At 40.3% G+C, this 25,978-nt stretch overlaps 1 protein-coding gene across 1 annotated transcript in view; it reads left to right on the top strand.

Annotated features, from left to right (window-relative positions):
- CNTNAP5 (contactin associated protein family member 5) overlaps positions 1-25,978 on the top strand; it is a 294,884-nt gene that overhangs the window by 165,239 nt on the left and 103,667 nt on the right. The window contains exon 11 of the mRNA XM_075512059.1: positions 14,309-14,415. Coding sequence (XP_075368174.1) covers positions 14,309-14,415 — 107 coding nt within the window. The remainder of the gene's footprint in view (positions 1-14,308; positions 14,416-25,978) is intronic.

Here is a 25,978-nt window from a genome sequence, read left to right as displayed (position 1 = left end):
CTGTCACTAGCTGAGCTATCGGAGAGTACACAAAAATAATGGGGATGTCCATAGAAATATACAGTTTTGCCTTCTTTCCATTTGGTGTCTGGGGAGACAGTGCCAAGTAAAGATGCTTTTGGAGACACAAGTGAACTTGACTCTGTTGCTGACCCTGCTTTGAGCAGGGGGCTTTTGTTGGAGACCTCCAGGGGCTCCTGGCAGCCTCAGGAATCCTGTGAACGAGGCCACCCAGTAGCTGCTCTGGTCCTGGCTGAGTGGGCAGTTCAAGATGTATCTGCAAGAGCTGGGATTAGCAGATACCACACAGAAAACTCACGTCTTCTGTGCTTTCAGTAGGACGTTAAGATGTTATGCAGTCTGGAGTTGAACACAGCAGTATGGAATGTCCCGATGATGGAAGAAGGCTAGTTAGCACCATCTACTATTAAGAGACTGCTTATTTCTAGCCTTTAGCTGCAGTGCCAGCATCACTAACATTGCTACTGCTGCGTTTCAAGTTGTCTCTGATTTGCCATCCCCTTGTGTGGTACCTACATGTTGTCCTTTGGTGATGCATCCTGTGCAAGGAGAGGCATCCCCGATCTATTCATACCACAGCTGTGTCTGCTCCACAAGCCCTGCAAAGTAGCGCCATATTCCCGCTTCACCTCCTTCAAGAAGGTTCTGCAAAACCAGTTTGCTGTTCCTGCAAACTGTTCCCAATGCCTTGTGAAACAGGAGAGTAGAATCTGTAGGAGGAAACAAATTTTCCTGTAGCAATGTGTTTGTAGGAGTCTTGGCATTATCCCCACTGCCTGCCTGCTGTTAATCCAGCTAACTATTTTTTTTTTTTAGTTCATAGTATGTATATTTGCTGTTGTCCAAAGACACAGATTGCTTGGTCATTTCTGAGGATGTTGTGAAGTGTGGTGCTTACACTGCTCCTGTTATGAAATGTTAGAGGTCAGAGCTGCCTGCAATGCATTTATCCCATTCCAGTGCGAGGTAAAGAAAAAAATGAGACAACATGCTGCTAAGCCATAGAGGTCTCCTCCGTATTTAAAAGGAAGTGGATTTAATTTTATTCCTTTGTTGTTGCTTTTTCAGGATTTCTGCTTGGTTAGGAGTGCAAGTACACATCAGGGGTTGTTTGCTTTACACTGAATTAATAAGTCAGAAAATACAGTTTCTTATAGCATGCTGGCATTTCCCCTCTATGGCATGGTACAGAGCAGAAAGTAACAAGGCAGAGATGTCTGGAAGTGAAGGTGCCATGAAGTCCTTGAATTCAGAGACTTTTTGTTGGGGAGAGAAAGAGATGTCTTTGAGTATCTATGCAGTCTTTTGCAGCAGTACATGTACTACGTTGACCATCTCTGACCATAAGCCGTCTGGCATAGGCCCAAACAAATAAATACAGGCTCTCTTTGAATTTATTTTCAGTTCAGAGTGATATAGATTAAGTTCATGGCTACAGGGACTATACAGCCCTCACTCCTGGTGTTTTCCACTGTGTTTTTTGGGAAGGGAGGCATCTTCTGGGGGTGACGTATTAAACCTAAAAGCTTCCAGGGGAAAGCCTGAGCAGTAAGAAAGTCTAATGGGGACAGAGTAATGCTTTCTGTCTTTGGCCCTTAATCTGTAGGGAGGATATCAGTGTCAAGGGATGGGGAGGTGACAAGCAGCGTAAAAAACTCATTTGCTTCTCATAGATGCTATAAGTAGAAGAGATTAACTCCCTTCTCGTGAACTCCACTAAGTCTCTAGCTTTAAGTGTATGGCCAGGCTCCCCATCCTTCACCTGCAGGTAGTGTGTTAGGGGCTTTACAGATACAAGCTGGAAAGACTTTCCTTAGTACTTCTGGTTTAGAGAAAAAAGGGAGAAGGAGCAATACTTTCTACTCATTTGTCACTTCCCTGATTTGCTTTTTGCTTCTAAAAATGCATGATTCATTTCTACAGCTGCAGGATGAAGCTCTGTGACTGCAGAATTTATTGCCCTGTTTTTTCTTGGGATTTCTTCTTTGCAGATTCCATGATGTCTAGAATGATGGTTCAGCTCAGGCTGTGTATTTTTCTTTAATGAACAGTAACTTGATTCCTTTCTAGTTGGCTCTCTATTTTCATGAGGTTCTTGGATTTGAGGTGTCTGTCCCTCTTTCAGATTTGGTCAAAATGAGGGTGAGAAGTTTGTAAGCTGTTAGGAGGAGGTGGGGACTGAGCCACTGGATAACTATGGGAACATTTTCCCCTCAGTAAATCAAGCTAACAACTGTGTGTTGATCCCTTTACAACCTCTGTTTCAATTGCTAAAAGATGAAAAGCAAATCCAGTTGGATGTATTCACTGACCTCAGCCTTGGCCTGACCAGCCCTTTCCAAGAAGTACACCCTCTCTGGGCCATTCAGAGGTGGTGCTGTGTGCAGCTCTGACTATAAGAGTCTGTCATTCAGGCCTCACGGCTGTTTCTAAAACTGACATTATGTTCTTTTGTGTGCCACAAACTGTTCTCTACAAGGAGAGAATAAATAGGCTGGGACTCTTCAGCCTGGAGAAGAGAGCTAGGCAGGGTTGTGCAACGAGGAGCAGCATGAAGGAGGTGAATAATAAACAAGAATTTGCAGTTTCTCACGAATTCACAGCATCAAATTGGATGTTGTTAGATGCTGTAGAGGTCAAATATAAAGGAAAAAGCCAGTAAGGCATACGTGAATCCATAAGCCACAGATTGCTGGAAGCTGGCAAAGTGTTCAGTGGGATGCTCTTAAACTTATTTCATCAGCATCTTTGCTGTGATACTGTCAGAGTAAGGAAATGGAAGGAGAGGCATTGTTGTTCTGAAGTGAAGTCTGGAGGGAGGTGATCGTCTTAGGTCTAGGCAGCCCAAGTTCCTTACTGTTTTAAAAACATCCTTTTCATTGTGGGCAGCTCTTTGTACCTCCATTGTTCAAAACCAAAATATATTTTGTTGTAGCTGTGATAATCTCAAAATATGTTGGAATCTGACTGTGAATTTTGCTAAGTACTAATTCTTTCTGCACTGTTTTCTCTTCCTATGTGGCAGTGGAATAGTGGGGCTGTGGCTCTGTCTGTGTGCGGGCAAACAATGGAAGGCATAGCCTGGGGGAAATTCAGGCAGCCTCTCATTTAAAAATAAATGAAATGGGTAGGAAAACAAATATGCAGATGCTGAGAACTTGGCCACACTGTTGAGAAGCTCTGGGATTTCCCATTCAGCAATTGGCTGGAATGCCAGATTTTGGGACTAGAAATACTAGCTTCAGTCCTGAAGCTGAGTTGGTTGGTTGCTGTAGCTGGCATCCTGTTCAGAGAATAGATGCAGGAATGTGGGCTCAAGAGATATTGCAGCTCAAGAGTTGCCATGGATATTAGGAAAATGTGCCAGAAAATCATTAAACCTCAGTCCAGAAACACTGTGGATTTCCAGCCCTTCATCATACGACGCAGATGCTCCCTTTGGGCTGAGCAAGGCTGTCTGCTCTTATAGCAGATGGACCCCTTGGAATACAGCAGCAAGGACTGTGGTGTTGCCTGCAGCGTGAAGGCATGGGTGGATTAATCTCATCCACTTCTTGCATGCAGTGGGACAAACTGCTTTGCAGTGTTAGTCACAGAGAAGAAAATTCCATTTCCAGGAGTTCTTGCACTCTGTGTGTACACAAAGAGGTAAGATCTGGTGTGGTTTCCCTTATCAGCTCCTCCAAACTCTGTAAAGAGAAGTGCTTAGGAGTCATTGCAGTTGGGATAGCTTGTGCCAAACAGCTGTCATAAGGGGAAAACTGGCCTTGTTTTCCTCTGACTTGACGCTTCTCATGCAAATAGTGTCCTTTGCCCCTCAGGATGGTGCTAGACAAATGGTTGCTTCCACCAGACTTTTGAGGAACATCCTTAGATGTGTCACATCCTTAACGATGACGTTGGTTACATTAATGCTTTTGAACTCCTCAACCCCCATCACAAAGGATGCAGTATTTAAGTTGGCCAGTGACAGAGACAACTCTGTTAAGGAGCCTGAAATTTCATATGATTCTGCTATTCCTGTGAGGGCTGAAATAGCTTGAAACCATTGACTTTTTGATAGCAAAGTTTACCTGGACAGAGGTAGGGCTAAGGCAGATGGAGAAGCACAGTATTGTACACCCATTGTTACATTGTCATAAGTTTTGTACACCATTTGTGCTTCTGTATAAGAGACTAGGTAGTCTTGGTATTAAGAAGGCCATTTATGTGTTGAAGCTGTCATTATTCATAAATGAACTATGAGGGTAGTCAGAGCCTGCTTTCCTTTAGGCTCAGATTCACATGAATGCGTAGATAAATGCATGTATTTCTCTCCCTGTCTACAACTGCTAGGGTACTTTAATCTGATTGCTGCTGTTCATGTTGATTTTGCGCTGATGAAGTTTTGACTGGGTTGTCCTATTTTTACTTGGCTGGCACCCTGCCCTCACTATAGCAAATACTGACAGTACTTGTCAAGGACAACACTGGGAACTTCAGTTCCCTTAGGTGACCTGGGGGATTGGGGAAGGAAAAAAAAAAAGGTTCATGTTGAATCCACCTTGGCAGATGGACGAATGGTGCATCTGGCAGGACATCCTGGGAATTCCAGAGATCTGCAATGAGGAACGCAAACCTGACCTCAGATATTTTCTTATGAATCTTGGCAGTGTTTCATCTCTGTAGCATCAGCAGGCAGACACAAGCACACACTGATATTGCTGTCCTTATTAAACCAAGATTCATCTGCATATTCCAATTCTCTTAGCAAATACAAATGGAGAGAGCAGCATGTGGTATACATAATAATCACTGCGATGGGATTGGCATTAACAGCTTACCTCATTAGGGAGAAGCACACTGAGCTGATTCATGAGTTTGCTTCCCTGTACTACTCGAGTTATGGAGCACAAATAGCATCCTTAGTCTCTATCCTTTTATCCCTACCCATGTTTTATCTGTGAAAATTCTTTGTAACATTTTCTAAATAAATTAGCTTGAAGTGTTCTTTTTTCTTGCTAAATAGAGCTGACCTTTTAAATCCTGCTTTATACCTACTTCCTTTGTAGATTCCATTAGATTTTACTATCAATTTTTACTTGTAAGAAATAATAATAATAATTTTTTACTTTTTCCTCCTTTTCTTTTACTACTGAACTTAACATTGCTTCATGTGTTGTACTGTCAAAATGGGCCTTTGGGAAATTAATTATTATTGCAGGTGAAGGGTGTTAGGATAAATCCGATCAAAGCACAGTCTCTTTCGGCATTTCCCAAATCTCCTCTAAGATTTAATGTATGCCCTGCAGCAGAAGCCAAACTTTATATGATTCCCCCCCCCCCGAAGTTGGCCATGCAAATGAGAAAATATCCTGGATAATTATGCCCAGTGAGTTTTAATTTTATTTATTACAGTCCCAGGCTGGGATTGAAAAAGCAAACACTTAATATTGCATTCACCCCCACATAAATACCTGCACTGCATTGGAGAATGAATTTAAAAAAAAAAACAACCCAGACAATTTGGCATCCATTCCTTTCATTCTCTCTAGTATTGCTATTTTCAGTATATAAAGTCTTTTCTGCAGAAATGACTATTTTATATTTGTCGTGGTTTAACCCCAGCCAGCAACTGAGCACTACACAGCCACTCGCTCAGTCCCCACCGGTGGGATGAGGGAGAGAATCAGAAGATTAAAAGTGAGAAAACTTGTGGGTTGAGATAAGAATAGTTTAATAATTGAAATAAAATAAAATTTTAATAATAATAATAATGGAATATACAAAGCAAGTGATGCATGATGCAGTTGCTCACCACCCGCCGACCGATGTCCAGCCAGTCCCCAGGCAGCGGGTCCCCGGCCAGCTTTCGCCTAGTTTCTATACTGGGCATGACGCCATATGGTATGGAACAGCCCTTGGGCCAGTTGGGGTCAGCTGTCCTGGCTGTGCCCCCTCCCAGCTTCTTGTGCACCCCCAGCCTTCTCAGTCCGTAGAGCAGGGGAAGCTGAAAAGTCCTTGATTTAGTGTAAGCGCTACTTAGCAACAACTAAAACATCAGTGTGTAATCAACGTTATTCTCATCCTAAATCCCAAACACAGCACTATACCAGCTCCTAGGAAGAAAATTAACTCTATCCCAGCCAAAACCAGGACAATACTCCAGATTATTTTCTCTTTGCGAAAAGTCCTCTTAAATTTTCCATTACTGGTTTTATAGTGACGAGTTGGACTTTTTTAGATCACACTTCTTGAAATTGCATGTTGATCAAAACTGGGACCAGTTGAAGACATAAGAAGGGATGTCATCTGTCCTCTTTTAAAACATTTCTGATTTTGGGTGAATCCCAAAGTATATTTGAATATCGCCTGCCTATATCTCTGTCATCAGCCAAAAGAAAGCATTTAAACTGCACACTTTCAGATGCTAGAATACCTGGATCTTTTTCTAGACTTGGTCCCTTAAATGCTACATACAGGAGGGGCTGTCCTGGCTAGTTGTAAGGATCTGATAGTCCAGGTTATAGTTCCTCTGATCTTTTGTGTCACCTTAAAAAGATCACTTCAGTCCTGTGAGTGATTATTTTCCCCCTCACCTTTTGTCTCTCTTGCCTGTTTCAAATGTAGGCTCCAGTGGACATGTTTACAAATAGCACAGGGCACACTGAAGCTTCAGGTGTCCTTTCAGTTTCTATTTTAATGAAAGAAATTGTGGACAGGTTTTCAGAAAGTTTCCCTTTCTCATGCTTGTGTTGGTACTTTGTAAAACACTGACAATTTGCTTTGTGTTTATGCAGCAAAAATTACAATATTGTTAGAAATGGCTCTTTCTTTTTCATCAAATTGTTCTTAAAGAATTCGTCTTTTTCCTCTTTGTACTAAAACCAAAACAAAACACTGGAAATAATGATGTGAAAATGGAAGGGGGAAAATATCCTAAATCCAAACTACGTTACATGGCGGGGAAAGAAAACATGAAAAAGGTATCTTAATTACTTAATCACTTGTAAAGATTAATATACAGTGGGAAAAATAGTATTAGAAATAGAGGAATACGTGATGTTCTGTGAGAGTGAAGAACTGCTTGGGTCCTTCCCAAAAGTATGCACCCACATCACAAATTAGACATGCTAACTAATGTAATTAAACCATTGCAGGTAGCTCATTTTGGAGTGTGTCTTAGAAACTCTCTCAATACCACTGAAGTTTTAGGGTGGAAGGGCGGGATGCAGGAAAACTGAGCAAGATTTAAAAAATCTAAACCCACAAACACCCAAAACCTGGGTATCGGAATTAAAATCCCTGCAGTTCTGAAGGCCATCCCCACATCTTCTCGTATCTATTCTAATGTTTAAACTTCGCCAGATAATGCAGGTAATGACAGAACTCTCTCTGACAGCCTAAGGGCTGAATGACAATGAAATGTAATAAAACCATGTAGAAGAATTCCCTGCTCTTGGGCTGGTATATGAGCTTTGCGCTGTCAGATGAGCTCGGTCTGCAGTAGTTATAAAACAAGAATATGTTTGTACAAAGTAAAGTCTGTAAAAATACGCAATCACACTGGAGGATACTATCTCTGAAGAGGGGGGAGTTTTCTGTCCTTTGTCTCACTTTGGTGTGAGTGAAAGTGAGTGTTCAGATTATTTGGAAAATGCCATGAGTCAGTTTTGCCTGCCCTGCCTTAGTTTTAAGGCTTTTTGTTTTCCCTGACTTTGTTTCATACATGCAAGACCAGCTGCAGAAAACAATGATTCAGGCCCATGAAGGGTGCACTGGTCTGTAGAAATACTGTGTTTCAGGGTGAAATAAAGACAGGTTCTTCAGATTCATCTGCTGCACTCACATGACCGCATCTGAATTGGAGACAGATTGTGTTTTAATTTAGTCTTGTTCTTTTCCAGATAAGTTTGCTTATTTATTTATTTTCATGTGAAGCATGATGATGGTGCTGAATTCAAATCTCATTTACCTGATTGCCACTGCAGTGTAACTAAGAGCCGTGCTGGTCTGGTCCTTTAAAATGTGTTTAGTAAATGCTGTAAAGGGTAACTGCAGACCTGGTTTGAGCAGGGTGAACCCCTTCCTGTAACTGTAATGACTTGTACATGTGGAAGGATGCTGGAGTTGGAGATAGTTAGCTTTTGTCTTTGATACAGAGTGGAGGGACTTCCCACGAGTGCTGGAGAGGGGGTTTGCCTTGAATGAGACCCCTGTGGACAAAGAAGGCAGTTTGAAGGTTGGTAGGGGGCTACTTAAGTGGCTTTTGGAATCCGACTTGAGTGTGGAATTGAATTTCTGGGGGTACCTGAATAGGGTTCACCCCCGTTGCTATTCCTTTAGAGTCAAAATTCATGGGATGTGCGACCGCATGGTAAATTAAAGGCCAACTGCGGGGATGCATGTAGGATATAATATCCTGTCCTTGTTTGTTTGTTTGATTTTTGCAGATGGCTTTTCTGCTTTTGCTTTGTAAAATGATGAATTCTAAATGGAACAGCTGTCTGTACAGGATGGTTTATTTGTTTCCCTTTTTTCATTTTCAAATTTATTTATATAAAATCCTTTCTGCTGATGCCAAGCCAAACTGTCAGCACATTTACCTCTATTAAAAATGTAGGTGTTCTAACAACAAAGCAATCAAACCTTAAAAAAATGCCTTTTATCTAAGGCATAGGTAACAGGCTCTTTTCCCTTCACTCGCACTGATCCCAGCACAACTTCCTCCCACAGTTCTGTCCTAGCCACATGCCTGAGGGCAGTTGGCATCAATGTTCAGATCTTATAAATGTTCCTCTCACAGTGGTATGCAAACACAGAGTCTGAGAACCAAGGTGGCCAACCATGGAAATAATAATACATTCTAAAAGTTCAGTCATCAAGTTTTTCAGATGTGAGAAAGAAGAAAAACCTACCTGTGTGACAAATTATTGAAATGACAAAAAAATGCCTTTTTTTTTTCCTTTAGATTTTTTTTACGTTTATTCAGTGTGATAGACTAAATGATTTCCAGCATGGAAAAGAAATTGTCTTTGCTCACGTTACTCCTGTTTGTACTCCACGCCTCTCATAACATAATAAATTTACGGAAGAAAATGTAGATGGCTTAAGAAAGAAAAAACTAAAGTATGCCACAACACTTTTTTAAAAGTTGTTGTTCAGTTTTCTAAATTTGCAAGAGGAGAGAGGAGTTGGGAGGTATGGTGATGAGGAGGGAACGTGTGCTGAGGAAAACCGAAGATCAGGAGAGCGTTAACTCTTTTGCAGCCGTCTTAATATTGTTTTTACTAACTCTTTCTCCCTTTGTCCTTCTGGTTCTGGTAGTTCTCTTTTCTCCCTTTAGTTAAGGACACCTAGCCCACTATTTTGCCACAGGTGGACATCAGGGGAGAGTAAGAGTGGGATGTGCTCCTGTGGTAGTGTGTTTTCTAATGCTCTCCGATCTTAAGTTGTTTTCCCCTTGGTAAATCCCTGAAGTTGTTACACGTTGTCTATGTAGTAACATAGTGGTGGATTTCTCTTCGAAATATTTGTCTGGTCTTCCCTTGAACCCATTTCTTGTATCCGAAATAACCTTTGGCAAGGAATTTCACAGATTTACGGCTTAGCAGAGCAGAGGAAAAATCCATGCTGTTGCAATTGGCCTCACTCCCTTGAGTTTGGTGGAAAGACACCGTTTTACCGAAGCAAAGTATAGGCTGTTACAGTAACACCATGAGTTTCATCCTACGTGCATGCCTACTATATGAAGCCATCCCTGTTAATGTTATATTTTGTTAATTATACGTGAAAAAGCTGCAACCCATAAATAGGAAAACATGCTGAAATAAAATGAATTTGAGATAATATTTAGGCAAATGTTTTCTTGATAGAAAAACTTCTAAATTTCACATGTTTTCTTGTTATGGCATTGTTGAGTTTTAGGGACTTAGTGGTTGTCTCAAAATGATGCATATTGACAGTCTTAATATTGAGTGCTCCTTTTTTCTTTCTCTCTCTGATAGTTCTCTTTTTTCCCTCTTTATTTGGGAAGAATAGAGAGTGGTGCAGGCAGGATGTGTTGTGCTGACTGTAACAAAATCTGAGAGGCACTTATTGAAAGTACCGGGTTTATTTCCAGTCAAGTGTAACATCAAATGTGTAGAACTCCTTCAGCCTTCCCACTCAAGTAATCTTGTCATTGTTATTTCTTCATCATTCCTATCAAAGGGCCAAATTTTGCCCTCTAATGTCTATGCAGTTTGTCCTTTGAATTCAAAGGAAGCACACATACAGTTTTGGAGGTGAATGTTTCATCTAAGGACAGTGAATGCTTTTGTGCAGGCTCTGCACATTGCTAACTTAGATGGCTAAGGTGTGTGTTTTCTAGATTGGCTGAAGGAGGGAAAATTTTATTTGCTTCATTTATTTTTTTATAAGATTCATTCACCATGATATATTCTATGAATTAATCTGGAATCTGGAAGATCAGAGTCCCTGGTCTGTCACAAACTGTCTAGCGCAAATCATTAAATTGCAAAGTGTCCCATTTATGATACAAAAATTGAGTTGATCTGTTTGTTCGTTTCAATTGCAAATAGGTCAGGGGCTGCCTGCTGCAAGTTTTTGTCTATCAAACCTTCTGTGATACCACCGTGTTTTTTGCTAAAATTGCTTGATTCTACTAGAATGAAAATATTATTTTATATTTTAAATTATATGTATTTAAATCCTTCAACACGAGGATCCAGGACAGTTAGCAAATGGAACAACCTGTGATTTATCCATGCCTTGATTAATTTTAATTATAGCTATTTCTTAATTTTGAGTTCTCTGACAATTAGGATGAATTTTGCTTCTAATGAAGACACAACTGCTCAGCTAGAATGGGTTTATGGTAATTATTAGAATTGCAAAGAAATTTGTTTCATAAGCTCTTAGAAGGGTTAGTTATCTGACCAAAACCAAGATCAATACGGTTGGTGCTAATTAAAGCAAATAGACTAAGGAATAAAAAAGGTTTAATTCTGAATTTATGAATATCATTAAAAGCTTACATGGCTAGTTTGAGTTGCGCTTTGTGCATTGTTAGGGGAAGAAAAAGCGTATGCATTTGTAAGACAGAAATGAGAAGTGAACTTCAACTTTGTAAAGCCTTTAAAAGGAAAGCGTTTTAAGGGAGTAAATGTGTCTAAGTCTCTGATACAGGCCTTTGGCAAACCACAAATGACTGGTAATTAGCTCTACTGCATTGGGTTAATTAATAAAAGGTAGCTTAAAATAGGCAGAAAGCATATTTGTCCATTACACTGATGATGTAAATTATGATAATAACACAGTACTGTTCTTTTTACCTCTCCAAAGAGCTTTATTAACATCAGGTGTTTCTTGTTGCCAGCACCCCCGTGATGTGAATGTAACTACTGCTGTTGTACAGGTGACATAAATGAATTTTTATGACCAAATAGCAGATAAAGGCAATATGCTGAGGGCAAGGGCAGGCAGGACCAAAGCACAAATATGAGCAAATCTCTTGCAGGCAAAATTCATACACATCACCACAGAGCTGTTGAACCACTGTGCTTCTCCTGAAGCTTTTTGGGAGTTGCTGGTTCACAGAATCACAGAATCGTATAGGTTGGAAAAGACCTTTAAGATCATCGAGTCCAACCGTAAACCTAACACTACCAAGACCACCACTACACCATGTCCATAAGCACCTCATCCAAACATCTTTTAAATACCTCCAGGGATGGTGACTCAACCACTTCCCTGGGCAGCCTGTTCCAATGCTTGACAACACTTTCAGTGAATAAATTTTTCCTAATATCCAGTCTAAACCTCCCCTGGCGCAACTTGAGGCCATTTCCTCTTGTCCTATCACTTGTTACCTGGGAGAAGAGACCGACCCCCACCTCTCTACAACCTCCTTTCAGGTAGTTGCAGAGAGCGATAAGGTCTCCCCTCAGCCTCCTTTTCTCCAGGCTAAACAACCCCAGGTCCCTCAGCCGCTCCTCCTCAGACTTGTGCTCCAGACCCTTCCCCAGCTTCGTTGCCCTTCTCTGGACACGCTCCAGCCCCTCAATGTCTCTCTTGTAGTGGGGGGCCCAAAACTGAACACAGCATTCGAAGTGTGGCCTCACCAGTGCCGAGTACAGGGGCACGGTCACTTCCCTAGTCCTGCTGGCCATGCTATTTTTGATACAAAAGGAGGGAGGACCTCCTTTTGGAGGTCAGGTCCTCCTGACCGTTCAAGGGAGCTCGCACGGTCCTGCAGAGCATAGCTGGGTGCAGATCACGCACCAGCCAGTCCTGTTTGTGCCATCCTGTAGGCTGCTCTTTTCTTTCTTCAGCATTGACCCAAAGCCTCTAAATCTCTCTCCACCATTGCCAAGAGTAGATGTAATGCCAGAGGGGCTGACTGGGCTGTCACTGTACCAGCAGGGTGTTAGGCTCTGTTAGATGATTTCCCAGCATACCATTAAAAGCCAAAATCTCATCCCTTCTCAGACTTTCTGCCTTGTAAGGATGGGGCAAAACCAACAGTTTTGGCTGTCCCCTTTGTTTCTTTCTTGGTTTAGAAACAAGGTGTTCTCCGCAGCACTGAAAAAAGCTCCCTGGTGAGCTGGAAAACCAGGCATGCATTTTCCATTCTCTTTCCTCATTTTGTATTTGAGCCCAATGATTAATAGAAGCTATAACAACAATTTTTATAAGACCAATATATCTTATAAGTGGTTTAAAAGATGTTACAGATACTTATAAATAACATACTTTCTTCTTGAATTCCTTATGTCTCTACTATCTGAATAATAAATAATTACTATAATAATTGAGTAAGCATTAATAAAAATGAATTAATCTTTCATATTAATATTTTATATGATCTTTATAATTTTATGTATGATGGTATAAATAGTGATCAAATAAAGCTGAGTTCTAGAACAAAATCTCAGACTCACAGTTACACAGATGAGTATATGTATGTATGCACGTACTTGCATACAGCATATTGAGGACGAGAGGTCAGTCTGATAGGCCTCTGTTCATAAACAGGTTTCTTTGGGTTGTCACTGTTTGGCAGCTCTAAACAGCCTTGGACTCAAGTAAGTTGATGAATGCTTGGCTGGTGGGGCTCAGGAGGCTGATGAAGATGATGGCCGTTAGTGACATACAGGTTTTCTGCTTGCACATGTGAAATGTGTTTTATTTGTAAGGATTCTAGAAGAAACAGACTAAAAGCCACAGTTAAAGGCAATATACACACTTAAATGCAAAAACATTTCCTAAGGATGAGATGAACTACAATAAAATCATGTTTTCAGGTAGTACAAATCTAGGTAGCATCAGTGACTTCACCACTAACACCACTGAAAGATCTGGGGGCCATAAAAAGGGTTTTGAAGCTCAATTTACAGCAAAGCAAACCCTAATGGAGTGCTGGTGTGCAAGAGATAAATTAATTGCCTGCTTTCTATCCACCCACCCATCACAATTGAATCAGTGGTGTAAACAAGTTACTCATTTTTCAAAAGTCAAACATACAGTGTAAAAGAGATTATCTAATATACAGTAAGGGAAAAAAAAAGGAAAGAAAAGGCAAACGATGGAACAATCTCTGTTTCCATTTGGGCTGGTGTAACTCCATTGCACTACCTGCATTTACACCCATGTAGTTCAGATCAGCATTTACTTCTTGTCCTGGAGATTGAATTTATCTCCCACAGCTTTTGTTTCTGTTCACTTCCCAAGCTGCGTGCTGCTGTGCCTCTTTCTTCTTTTAATAATTTGCTTCAAAATAATACTTTAGAGGCATACCAACTAAAATGAGGGAAAGAAGAGTACAGAACTCATAATTGAAGCATATTTTTGCTCTCACTTCTGAGATTTTCATGATGTTTGTGTTACCACAAATGTAACTCAGCCTGATTTTGATAATGATGCCTGTTTAATCAGAGAACAGGGGATTCTCCTTTGAAACAAGATTTCAATAGCATTTTCACCTGTTACTTGTCCTTCTCGGTGCTCGGAAAGTTTGTGACACTTTAATTAACAAGTGGAGGACAAGTGGAATGTTTTTATTGAGAGTGATCTTTACCTACTTGCTGGATACATTAAATGTTGTTGTCTTCGGTGCTTGTATTTGAAGTGAATCACAGATCAGAAGAATAAGTAATTATTTCAGGTATTATACCGTGATTCAGCCTCTAGGAAACTCTTGCCTGAATGAGGAGTTGAGACAGTTTTATAATTATTTTTTCCAGCACATTATTTTTACAGAAATGCTTATAATTAACTGCATTTTTTTAAAACTGTCTCCAATTAGATGTTTACCCAACTACTGTGAACATGGAGGAAAATGCTCTCAGTCCTGGACCACCTTTTACTGCGATTGTAATGATACAGGCTACATGGGAGCTACCTGTCATAACTGTAAGTAGACCCACACGTACAGTGTTTTCTACTACAGCTGGTATGTCAAGGTGCACATAAACTAGAGGAACTTGTGAGAGGTCATATCGTATTATAGGATGTAGCATGTCCTGACATGGTTTGAACAGGTCAAGAATTGGGCTGGGAATGCACAGGAATCCATTTGCAAATGTGCATGTTTCTTGACAAATATTTCAGAGAAAACAAAACCAGATTATTTTAACAAATTTTCCACATTTTTTTTCTCACATTATACATTGATTTGGAGAATCTTAAATTCGTTTATGCTGTGTACACATCGTAGACACATTGGTCATTAGACATTTAGTTGAATTTTGCTGGGCTGAGCTGGGTGATTTTAATCTGTGTTTGGGGCTGTATGTCAATTTTGGCACTACGGACTTCTTTGTTTTTAGATTATCCGAAAGTTCATGTTGCAAGAACCCAGTTTTCAACAGTTTATAATTTTGGAATTTTGCTGAACTATTATTTGGGCTGTTGCTATTAGCAAGGATACAGTATCTGAAACAGTGGCAGTACATGAAGCATTCCACTACTGAAATCTACAGCAAAAGGAATATTGAGGTGTTTTAAAGGTTTAAAAAAAGAAATGTCAAACAGTAGAGGCACAGCATGCTGGGAATTCTAATAACAGATAGAGAAAGAGGAAGCCAAAATAAAGCCTGTTTATACAGCTGACTAAAAGGGAAAACAGTTAGAAAATGAAGGTAAACTTCCTGTTCTATCACTGGAAATAGAGAAAAAACGAGTGAGTAAGAATAACAATTCCAGGAATACAACTATAACCACTCCAGGTGTTTGATGAGCACTCGGACCACAGATAGGATAAGATTGGTGAGAGATGCATTTTTCTCCTTGGTAAGCTAAAAAGCAGACGAGAACAAAAGGTACTTAGTGGTTTAAAGCTGAAAAAATTGGCAACTCTACTGTAATTCTGGAAACTTTAATGGTTTGCTAATTAATGGTGAAATCATTTGTGGTGTGGGGTCTGCAGCTGATGGGAGAGGCTGTTGAGAGGTCTATTAATAGATTCATCACCTGAACTCTACATTATAAGCACAAAGGAATCTAAGGGTTTGGTGCAGAAATCATGCCAAGCCAGATAAAGGATGGGAAGAAAAATGCTGGGTTTATAGTTTTGGAAAGAGGGTTTACTTTTTGTCCAATGTTTTTGTCATTCCAAAAGGTATCACACCTCTTCAAAACCTCCAAACCCAACCCAGAGTACATGCAGTGATTGAGGCCATAGCAGAGTATTTACACCAGCTGATGGTTGGTACAAAACTAGATGACCAAATTGGTTGGTGAGAAGGGAGAGGCTTCTTGGGGACGGAAGAGGCCTGTCACTATTGACCATCAAAGGGGACGAGGGACGCTAACCTCTAGGCTACATCTGCACTGTCATATTAGCTCAAGGCCCGAGGCTCGCTATGTCTGTGCCAGCTCAGTGTGGCTTGTGTCCTAAGGAGACCATCTCATTACTGCTGAGGACTGGTTCATGACTAGTTTTCCCCATAGACATTTGCATGGAGCTAGTGAAGCCTTCCGCTTCTGTGAACTCATGTCTGCGCTCTCAAAGGTGCGTACATAGCTGCAGTTATTTAAGGTTCACTGATGTAAAAATTACTCTGAAAAGCTTCTCGGGAAGATCTTGTGTTAAGACTTTCCAGCAGATCAAGCTGCGCGCACACGTGTGATGTACAGCTATTCATCTGCTCAGCTTATTTACAACCATATTATCAACAGCTAATTTGATTCCAGCTAGATTGTAGAGCCAGCTGCCCTGTAAGCCAAGCAACGCTGATAAACAGCAACATTAATCTGGAGAAATGCATTCATGTGCTTGAAATGTGTGATGAAACCATTTCAAAGCCAGTGGGCAAATGCAGACTGTTGATAAGAAACCTGCAGAACAAGAGACGTTATCACTTTCAGCTGATAGTGGTTGATGTACAGGAGTACCTTGTAGCAGGTGAATGAAAGCCACAGATCTGATCACAGCCTAACTCCAGAATATCTTCAATGTACAGGCAACTCTTCCAATCATGTAATTCAGTGTAGTTCTATCAAAGTAAACAATCTAATTTCTTAAGGTTTGAAACATTATCTCAACAGATTTTGATTTTTACTAGAACACTGAGGCTGACAGGCCTGAAATTGAACTTGTACCACTTTGGAGAGGCTATTTCTTTTATTAAACTGCCCTTCAGAGCCAAGTCCATGCAGCAACAGTGGAAAGATTTAACTGGCAATCTGCTGCAAGTCAAACATAGTGCGAATAGTTTCATTGTCAGCTAGATTTCTTTTCTGTCTGAGTTGCATCAGTGTGGTTTTTGCCTCTTTTTGTTGTGGTGTTTGTAAGAGGTGGGTGCCACTGGTGGAACAATGTAAAAAGACCCATTCATTGCCATGCCTTCAGGAAGAACTGCGTGACTTGCATCTGCAAACCAGAATTAGTTGACTTATATTTTACCAGCTGAGACTGGGAGACCTTACCATTTTAAGAACTGAGATCTGAAGATACATTGTCCCTAACTTACTGTCCTCATCTAAAAAGTGTTGAAATACATTTTGTGGTTGATACATAAGCAATCTTACTGGTTTCTTCCAAATATTCTTGGACTACACTGGATCCCGCTGTGAGGAATGGCTAACAATACAGACTATCCCTGCTCCAAAGAGTTTGCAGTTAAGTTTCTGAGGGGAAAAAACATGCTGGAGCAGGTGATGGAGTGCCAGAAAGTCTTCATCAGCATCACAGGTGGCAGTTTCAGTCTACCAGGTACATAATTATTGCTAGGCTTTCTTGTAGGCAAAAAGTTGTAAGGTAGAGATTAAAAAGAGGAAGAAATTGAATGCTCGCAGGCATGAAGGAGTGACATGGGAGAAAGTAATAATGTGCTTGTTTGAAAAATATAAGGCTATGGCCAGAAGAGTTTGACATTTTTGACAGGGCAAATGCCATAGTCATGACAGGTAGGTAGGTTGGAAATACGCCACGAAAAGCAAAGATAAATAGTTTGCATTTGGTGCAACAGAGGGGAAGTAGTCAGTGGCAGGGCAGAACAGTAAGTTGATAGAAGACACAGCTGGGACAATGTTTGCATGACCATGCCAGATATGTGGGACAAGATTGTGTCTGTCATGACTGAAAATGGGTATAGTTGAAATTCAAGAAGTGTGGATGAAGCAAAAGTGCACATCTCAAGATACATACAAAGAACTAGCTGGGTCTAGACATGGCCTTAATATAATCTTCCTAGAGGCAGTCAATTTTCTGCAAGCCTCAGGTATCCTGCTCACTCAAAATCCCTTCTGATCCTGAAAGCTCCTAAGCTTTTAGCTCCTAAGCTAAACTGTCACAGGAGGTGTGGCAATCTAGCTGGTCCAGATGAGGGTCCACCACTGAAAGGGTGTAGGGTCATGTCCCGTTCAATAACTATTCTGTGGCAGACAAGTTTCACTGTGAAGTCTCATCTGGTCCTGCTTCTGTTCTCCTCTTCTCTGAACTTAGCTGTAAATAAAAGTAAAATAGTGCTAAAACCCATTGGTGTTTTCTGGGTTTCAGTAACATATGGGAAGAGTCTCAATGTTTTCTAAGCAGGTTGTTTCTTTCTTGCAAAGCTTACTGCCTGATGCATAAGTCCATTTCTCTGTTTAGTAATGGTTAATCCTCCTTCACAAGCAGCCACACGTGGAATATTATCAATACCTTCCAAGTCTTTTTTGGTTTTTTTGGGTTGTGGGTTCCCCCCCTACAATGGGGAAAGAGGATTTGGATTTACCTCTTATCATTCCAGCTTCCAGTGCAATTCACATCTGCTTACTGGCTAGTCACAGCACTGATGGACAATTTGTTTTCATCTCTGTTCTATCTGTAGCTGTGAAACTCCAAAGCATGTGCTAGTGCCTTGCTGTCACAAATGCGTGTGGACACGCAACTTGATGGGCAATGTAGAACTTGTGCTGACTGTCCCCAGGTACCCATTTCACTGCGCGCAGTTTGGAGAAACTAGGAGTCATGGAATAACCCTATAGGGTATTAAGCCAACAGTAGGTGACTTATATTTGCTCGTGTATGAGTTTTGTTGTGCCTTAGTTTCTCCACCTCTGTTGGGAACAAGATCCAATTTGCAGGTATACTAGTAGGTGTGTGATCTATATTGTCTACTGAAATGGTATGGATTCTTTCCTTTGAAACTACTGTTTGCTTACTGCTACTTCAGCTGATCTGTAGCTGAGACAGTGCTTTGAGGATACAATCTCATTTCAAGTCTGTAAAATGCATGTTTTTGCTTTTTGGTTTATCTTTTAAATGTGCTTCACAGCTTGCATTTAAACAGGTGGGAAGATTAACTCAGTTGAAGCCTTTTTAATGATAAATACTTTCCCCATTTCTACAGTGTGGTGGGTAGCCTACTGATCCATCAGGTATTGGAGTCGTCTGATACAATCCAGATAGATAGGAGAGGATCTTTTATGTAATCACATGTGTGAACCATAGCAAAACAGATAATAATGTAACGTTTGTTTTCTGTTTTCCTCTTTTAGACAGAAACACTGATGTTAGTATGCAGCTTGGGAAAAAGGCCTGGGTGGGATTCAGCTCATCTGGTTTTTGCTGTCTGATACTGTGACATCTAATCTGAGATAGTGGTCTGCTCTCTGTATGTATATAACAGAGCGTGAGCTATTTTCAGAACTTGGCTAATCTCACTGTGAGATTGGATGTCCATGGTAAATTCATGGACCACCTCTGAAACATGCCAGTGTCTGTCATCTATAGAGGGAGGCTGTCTTAGCTTAGACATACAGTAGGCAACTGAAGCTAGATTAGAATTATAGGTGTATATATAGAGAGTGATAAACAGATGGGGAGGAGTTACAGATGTATATATATACAAAATATTTTTAATTGAAAGGTCATATTTTAAAACCTGCATAGTCATCTCTCTCATACTATTAATTCTCCTTGTAATTATCATGTGATAGTGAAAGCAATAGACCAGTGTAAAATGGCCCTGAGATACAGAATGTTGTAACTTTATTGCAAGGTAATGATTAGTAATCTCTTCTCTCTATGAGTTATGTTAGTCCCTTAGAAAGCCTCATCTTCCCCTTCTGTATTTCTGTTATTTTTATATATGATAGTTTTCAGATGGCCTTTAGTCTTGGGTGTATTTTTTCGTTCTGAAGAATGCTGAACATTGATATAAAAGATGATGAGAAATATAAAATAATGGTTTTATTCTTCATATTCTGGGGATGTCAACATGTTGCAAAGCTTTGCAAGGTGATAATTAACAGAATGTAATTTAATTCTGGATATTTGCTTTGGTGTGTGATCTATCTTGCACATACAGGCATGTGTCTTATTGGCCTAGGTAATTGCTGGAGGAAAGATCCATCCGATAATGGAAATGTCATATAGTTGTTGATATGACATAAACTTAACATAACTTAAGGCTTTGAAAATGTTTTTTTTTTTATATAAATATGCTTACCGCATATATAATTTTTGATCTGAAAAGCTTAATATAGCTTCAGCCAGATCGTTAGCAGTACTGGAGCTGCATCTTAAAGTGCCAGCCATGGATTTGGTAATTCTCCAGTGTTCCAAGGTAGGGAGATGCGTACACAGTTTGCTGGCTGGGTATATGAGGTTCAGAGAGTTTCAGTCTGCCGGGTGTCTAACAGTGAGTCTGGTCAGTAATTTGCATGTCCTGAGTAGCCAATTTTCCTGTCTGAGATTCTTGGAATAGGTTTTTTCCATGTGTATTTAAGCACGTTGGTGTCCTTTGACTAAACAAAACACGTTTAGTATTCATATCAAGCCTTCAGTACTGTACTTGGTGTTCCTGCATATTTTTGTTCACACCATGCTTCTGGCATATGAATTTTCATTGTTTATTTTGTAATAAGTTACTGTCTTATTAATGCTTTCCCTTCAGTTTGTGTATCTGTAAACTGTACATCTGCATTTCTCAGTGGTGTTCATTTAAAAAAAAGTTTTTCCCTTTGCCTCATATTTCCTTATAAATAACGCAGAGAATATTCCACTTTGGGACTTTACTGCAGAACAGAGTATGTGGGGGACTAACTCAATCCCTTTTGAAGCCTGCCTGTGTCAGGTGTGACCATCACCACAGGGACACCAGTACTTTCGAAAGCAAGGCTGAAATACCATGCTTGGCACAGTGTCCTTCAAGTTTTTGATTTCTCCTTTCCCTCCAGCCCTGCTCTTAAAATGGTGTAGGTCTCCCTGACTGCTTTCTTGCAGCAGCAGGACTTGCAGGTCACCCTGCACCAGCACCGGACAGGGGACGCTGGGGTACGTGACTGACACGGCCGCCTTCGAACCTCAGCGGGGAAGCGACAGGGGAGGACGGGCTGACGTGACCTTTTGTATCTTGGCCGGGGGAGCCTTAGCTTGGATGGTAGGAAACTGTCTAATCCCCAAGTGTAATAGAAGGATGCCTCCCAAACATCCATTTAGGTGACATTGTGGTAAAAGTAATTTTAAAGCTATCTATGGAAATAACGCATTCTTTATCAGATGAGTAAGTACATATTTTAAAAAGGAAAAATAAGCCATCTGTCATCCAGGCACATCACAGCAGAGACGGCATTAGTCTGTCAACAGCAGAGCTGTCAAAATCCAGTTTTTGAGAGTACAGATTTCATTTTCTGGCATTTAACAAGACAATTGTATTATAAGGGTGAGAATGACGATCATTCCCAGAGTTCATTGCCTGTACTAATCCCTCTGCTGTTGGAATGAGAAGGGAAGAAGAAACCTCCCGTTGCATATTGATTTCCTTGTTATTTAGAAAAACCCTTGATTGAACACTCATTACTCTGGGTCTGTAAGAACAAATCTGTCAGGCCTGAGGTATACAAGCAGAGGGTGAAACAGTCATCTCCAATCTGCCTCCAGGAGCTCTGAGCATTTTGGTAAGAATGCTTAATTCGGTCTGTGTCGGCGTTTGTGTGTATCAATTTGTCCAAGGTCAGTCCAGGGCTGGTTGCAGATCCCAACAGAATCCCCAGCTCTTACTGGCCTTTCCAGTCTAACCAGTACATAAGTTTTCACCTCAGAATACAATAATAATAAGTATTATAGGGGTTATTATTACTCTTTGCATCTAAGGTGCAAAGAATTACAAAGCAATGAAATGAGTCCCAAATGATCTGTCAGTAAGTATTCTGCCTACAATTTTTCATGAGTGTGCAATTGTTAGAGGTGGTAAAAGCAACATGCACCTCGCTGCTATGTTTTAGCTGAGGAGTGGACAGTGTCAGCACCACCTAGTGAAATCACAAATTAAAGTTCTTTAGGTCTCTTTAATGTATTTTATTTATTATATCATCATAGAATGTTATCTCCCTCTGAGAAATTACAAATTATCAGCTACTTTTGTTGGATTATGAGAATCCAATCTAGAAACAGCAAATATGACAGAATTCATTTTGGTAATCATAACTAGTACAGCTCAAATTCTGAATTTCCAGCTCAGAGTATTTGCAATGAAATGTGTGCGATCAGTTTCCAAAGTAATTGGAAGTACGGTAGGAAAGAAATACTGGGAATTTTAAGGTTTACTTGTAATCAATTTTATTTTTTAAGGAAAGTTATCTTGATGTCCATTAAATTTGAAAAGGACAGAGTCCTCTGATAAAACAAACAAACAAACAACTGAAAAATTTGCTTTGATTTGGAGTTTACACTCTTGGTTGTATCTATGCCAGTAACGTACTGCTGGGTGGAGGCGAGAGAGCTTTACCTTGCCTGGTCTCCCAGCAGTAAAACTGAAGTCTGGGTATCACTGTAACCTTTGCCTTGAGTCCAACAGCCAGCACTGTTTTAAATATGGGTAAGAGGTGCATATTACTCGGTGAATAACAAGTTCATTCATCCATTGAAGGGAGGGGGCTTTAAATATATCGCTCCCTGGGGATTATTTGCAGAAGTTCATGTCTTTGCACAAAGAACGGTCCTTTTTTTTTTTTTTTTTTTTTTTTTTTTAGCCAAAATACAACTGGAGGTGAAAAATGAAATTAAAGTGGTCTGAGAGAGAGGAGAGGTTTTATAACTTAGGAACATGGGGGCAAAGGAAGCAGAGTTGTTAAGTACTCAGGAAAACCGAGGCCAGCGAAAGGCTTATCTGCCAGGGAGCTCCACAATGAAACAGTAAGCGTGTGCTTAGTGACGGCTGTCATGGAGACTGCAGGTGAACTGGTTAGGGCCAAAGTAAGATTGGAAGCCAAATGTCAATAGAGTAACAGGCAGTCAGTGAAAAACTGAATAAAAAGATGTTTTATTGGAAACAATGGAAGTTTGACCTTGCAAATGTTTGTGCTCAGGCATGTGCTGTTAAAGATTTCAGCTATGGCAGGGATACAGTCTCTTCTGGCTTAAGGACTGTAATTAGTTGGATTAACAGGTTCAAGATACTTTAGAGAGCCGAACAGTGATGAAATTGCTCGTATTTAAAACTTGGCAGGCTCTCGCAGAGTATTGAATCAAGGATGAAGTGTCAATTGCAGAACAAAGCTAAGAGGGACCACAGCCCTGTCGGACCTGACTGTTGGGTGCGGAGAGCTAATGCGTGTGCTGTGGCTGACCAGCCATACGGGTCTTGATGCAGGAATTAGAAAATGAAATTCTGTAGTTGATTTTACAGAAAAGGTCAAAATAGGTTATTATAATGACATTAAAATCTCTTAATGCCTTTCTGGCATTGAAGTCTGAATCATGGATCTATAGCTTGAACCTTGATCAATCAAAGTGCATATTTATAGTTTTGCTAGGATGCTTCTGTAGGGATGTAGTGTGTGCGGCTTGAAAAAATATGGGATGTGTATGTTTCAGATCCATAATTTTGATTTTTGAGCTTACGAATCTTTATATCCCAGGAGATATAAGAGAACATGTAGAATTGGGTGATGTTGATCTGACTGGGGATAAAGTGTTTATTTTATAAATGCTGATCAAAGTTTGACAAGCTGTTTCTTAAGCACCTGGGAAGATGAGAAGTGAGAACTAAAGGAAAAGATGGCCATTATGATCAGTGAGTAAAGCAGTGTTCAAAATGAATGCTCTGATGGGATGAGCTGTTGATCTGAAAAGCTAGTTTAATTTGAGATACTTAAGGCTGAAAGAGATACCTGAGGGAGAAATTGGGTATATGTGTTTCACAGAGGATTATAAGGAGTTGGGAGATAGATATCTTGAACTCTTGTCAGTATTGTGCATGCCTGAACACCATCAGCACAGCTCATCCTTGCAGATAGGCAAGAGCACATATACTACTTAGGGAAGCAGCTCTTGGTATGAAGAATGGGGTGCTCAGGCTGCATCAGTTTCAGCAGCTAGCTCTGGGAGGATTTTAAATTTCTTTGTGAAACACAGCAGTAGCCTTTAAAAAAATTCCTTAAAGAGCACTGTAAAAATATGAACACAGGGTCCAATGTTATAGCTTATAAGTGATTCTGGGAAAAAAAAGAAAAAATAAAAAAGGCAATAAAAGACATCCAGTCTCTTTGTGACCAAGTAAAACAGGTATTTGTGATGTCCAGTTTCCCTTACTAAATCTGGGACCTTGGAGTCAAGCTGTTTCTTGTTTTGTCTTCTTGGAATAGCCACTGTTACCAGCAATAGCCCACCAGCCAAAGTCTGCCCCGTGACACCTTTTACACTTTGTTTTTTGCCTTGTGCTGTAGTTTACCCTAATGCTTTTACCTGCCATACTTGACTGTGAGGTCCAAGCCATACTTGCAGGGGGGTAGCATGGATTCCTGTGCACTGCTGACATCTCTTTCTGTCGAGCAGTAGCGTAATGCAACTCCATAAAGCAAACAGCTTCATTCTGACTGCCTGCGGGAGCTCGGTGGCAGGAACTGCACTGCTGTTGCTGCATGGCAGCGCAGCTCGTTCTCACAAGGGCCTGAGGAAACACAGCAGGGGTTGAAAGTCATAAACTGTGATTTTTCAGTGGTTCTGGCTCAGTGAAACAAATTGCTGGAAACTATCAGTTTATCTTCAATGGCTGGTATAAGTCACAATTAGTCCAAAGAAAGTGTGGGAGGGTTAGAGAAGGAAGACTGATCTTGCTTCTTTGGGACAAAAGACAACTTAGAGGTTTCATTTTTGAAATTATGTTTTTAAAAAGTGCTTGATTAAACATTCTAATGAGAAAACAAGCTTTGTAGGAGCAGCCTATAAAGAACATTATTTTTGGTTTTTTGGTCCCATTTTGGTGAACATTTTAAAATTTTTTAAAAAACTTGGAAGGGGTGAAAGTATAAACACTATGCTTCACACTATGCTTAAGATGCTTCACAGAAAGGAACAAAATCAGGTTTTTGTTTGTGTTTTTGGTTTTTTTTTAATTTAAAAATAATACTTGAAAACTGTTGATGGGTTCTACTCTGAATGAACTGATTAATACCTCTCCTTTATTAAAAAGGTGTAATTACTGCAAATGTTGTTTGACATGAAAATGTATGCATTTGTCAACAGTTCCATAATTGTACTTGGTGCTTGCTTTTTAAAAGTGAGGCCCTGTTACATGCATAAATGGCTGGTGACTCTTTAATGACAACTACAATAATGGTTTCGTACTGTTCCCAAAACAACCACATCTCCATCTACATCAGAGAAGTCTGGCACAAAATGGAACATAAATCTGAAGGCAGTTTTCAAAGTTAAGGCTCTGGGGTCTTAACAGTCACAGCTGGCTGTTTGTCTGGTTTTTACTTTTGTATGATATTTCTGATTGCATAAAGAGAAGAATGACTGCAAAGAGATCTTGTCTTTCATTGAACCATAAAGACAGCTTCAAGTTGTTGTCACTGGAGTAATAGGGCCTTTTTCAGCAAATGGAATTGCATAATTTTATTCTGAAACAAGCAATCGGCTCAGCCTGCAAAGACGTTGAGCAGAGCTTGGAATGGATGGTGCACTTGAAATGTCTGTGGGGGCATCTGCCAGTGACTGGAAAACAAATATCATTTTCTCCTTGATGCATTATACAGCATAAAATAGCAAAAGAGAGAACTAAAAGCAATGGCCCATCCAGTCTGGAAGTATGCAGTACCAAATGCTTAAGATACAGGCATGTGAAACTTTAAGCGTACAGCTACAAAACAGACTGTCCACCAAAATAGCTTTTCTCTAAGTCATGATAGTTAGGATATGTTTTATGTGCTAGAGCTTGAGGTTTACAGCCTTTTCCCACTTCTGCTACTCCCTAGTATTTACTGCTGGAATTCTCGTATAACCAAAAGGAAAACATACCAGGATGGATTTTCTTCTGGCAGACATAACTGTAGTTCCGCTGGAGCTTGTGCATCCTTTCAGATTTATACCAGCTGAGCACCCCTAGCCTGATTTCTAGCTCTATACAGCCTTTCTTTTCCAAAGTTGCGGTGACAAAGGGGCCATCTAAACATGAGTAGATCATCTCTGTTTGCATCGGCCCACATTATTAATGGCTGAATCTTCACATCTTTCCTTATTAATTTGAAAAAAATATATCTG

This window comes from Mycteria americana, chromosome 9 (assembly GCF_035582795.1).
Source record: "Mycteria americana isolate JAX WOST 10 ecotype Jacksonville Zoo and Gardens chromosome 9, USCA_MyAme_1.0, whole genome shotgun sequence".
In the NCBI taxonomy this organism is placed as follows: Eukaryota; Metazoa; Chordata; class Aves; order Ciconiiformes; family Ciconiidae; genus Mycteria; species Mycteria americana.
The sequence above is the reverse complement of the archived record's forward strand: the minus strand, read 5'-3'. Positions and strand labels throughout refer to the sequence as shown.